At 39.8% G+C, this 1337-nt stretch overlaps 1 protein-coding gene across 1 annotated transcript in view; it reads left to right on the top strand.

Moving 5' to 3' along the window:
- Positions 1-6: 6 nt before the first annotated feature.
- Positions 7-1337, top strand: part of LOC107839273 (protein NEDD1-like) — a 1543-nt gene continuing 212 nt past the window's right edge. Inside the window, exons 1-3 of the mRNA XM_047395541.1 lie at positions 7-167; positions 294-398; positions 1266-1331. Of these exons, the coding sequence (XP_047251497.1) occupies positions 54-167; positions 294-398; positions 1266-1331 (285 nt within the window). The 5' untranslated portion in view covers positions 7-53. The remainder of the gene's footprint in view (positions 168-293; positions 399-1265; positions 1332-1337) is intronic.

Here is a 1337-nt window from a genome sequence, read left to right on the forward strand (position 1 = left end):
GGAAGCGTTGCATCAAATGGTTGAAAGGTCATACTGATACTATCAGCGGTGTAATGTACAATTGCAAAGATGAGCACCTAGCTTCTATTAGTCTTAATGGGAATCTTATACTTCACAACCTTGCTTCTGGTGCAAAGGCTGCTGAACTCAAGGATCCAAATGGGCAGGTTAATTCATTCTTCCCAAGTCCCACTCTGCCGTAAAGCATCTTATAGCTGCAATTTACTTTGGTGTTTGGAATGATGCTTTGTTTTCTGATGCCATTTTTCTTTGTCTGATTATCACAAGATCAGGTTTTGAGAGTGCTTGATTATTCTAAGATTAGCAGGCACTTATTGGTGACAGCTGGTGATGATGGATCTATCCACCTGTGGGATACAACTGGTCGCAGCCCCAAGGTTTGTTGACATTCTGGTGTTCTGAGATGATAAATTTAATTTCATTACATTTGTATTAGTGCCTAGATCTGTCTTTGGTTAAAAGGGTTATAATTGGAGATTAATAGGGAGTTCCATTTCCTTCTCCTCGCAATCTGCATTTGCAAAGCAGTTCTCATCCGCTAATTTGGTATGGGCAGTAGGCAATTGGCTGACATAGAACATTGCTGTCAGTATGTTCTCTGAAACAAGAATCAGCGATCTATTTGCACCTGTTACTTCTCAGAGGGCTTGACAGTCTTTTACTCTATAAAAGAAAAATTTATCACTGCTCTTTGGGGGTTTGGTAGTCAAAACTCTCAAAAAGAGAAATTATTACTGCTTTAGGTGCTGTGCTGTTAGAAGCACTATACGTTTTAGCCAGTGGACTTCAAAGTTGGAGTGCAAGCTTGCATGTGACATACAAAACACTGAATAATGGTTATGAATTTTATGAAGTTTTCAGAGAGAATTATTTTGGAACCTCCCTGTCCCCGTCACAGTACATATTTTACCTCCCTACCTTCCGAAATTAAGAACATGTTATGGTCCTTCCTCTGATCCTTCTCCGGTGCTCTTCCTTCCTTTATATCTTTGAAAAATGAGACGTGGATGTTTTTCCATCCTCTCTCTTTGCAATTCCTTCCACTTGCATCCTCGGACATGCTTTGATAGCCATAATAGTTCAATTCACCAAGTGCAGTGATATCTTGCTTTGCATTTCGTGTCGATCTTTATTATCCCTTAATATAGCGTCTGGCCTCTTTGGGTTGATGTCTCTCACATGTACATCTTGCCTACTGTGCATCGTTTCATTTGATAACTGGTAATTATTTTTATCTCTGACAGGTTTCTTGGCTAAAGCAGCACTCTGCACCAACTTCTGGTGTTAGTTTCTCACCATCAAATGACAAGGTTTAT

The sequence above is a fragment of the Capsicum annuum genome, chromosome 8, assembly GCF_002878395.1.
Source record: "Capsicum annuum cultivar UCD-10X-F1 chromosome 8, UCD10Xv1.1, whole genome shotgun sequence".
Lineage (NCBI taxonomy): Eukaryota > Viridiplantae > Streptophyta > Magnoliopsida > Solanales > Solanaceae > Capsicum > Capsicum annuum.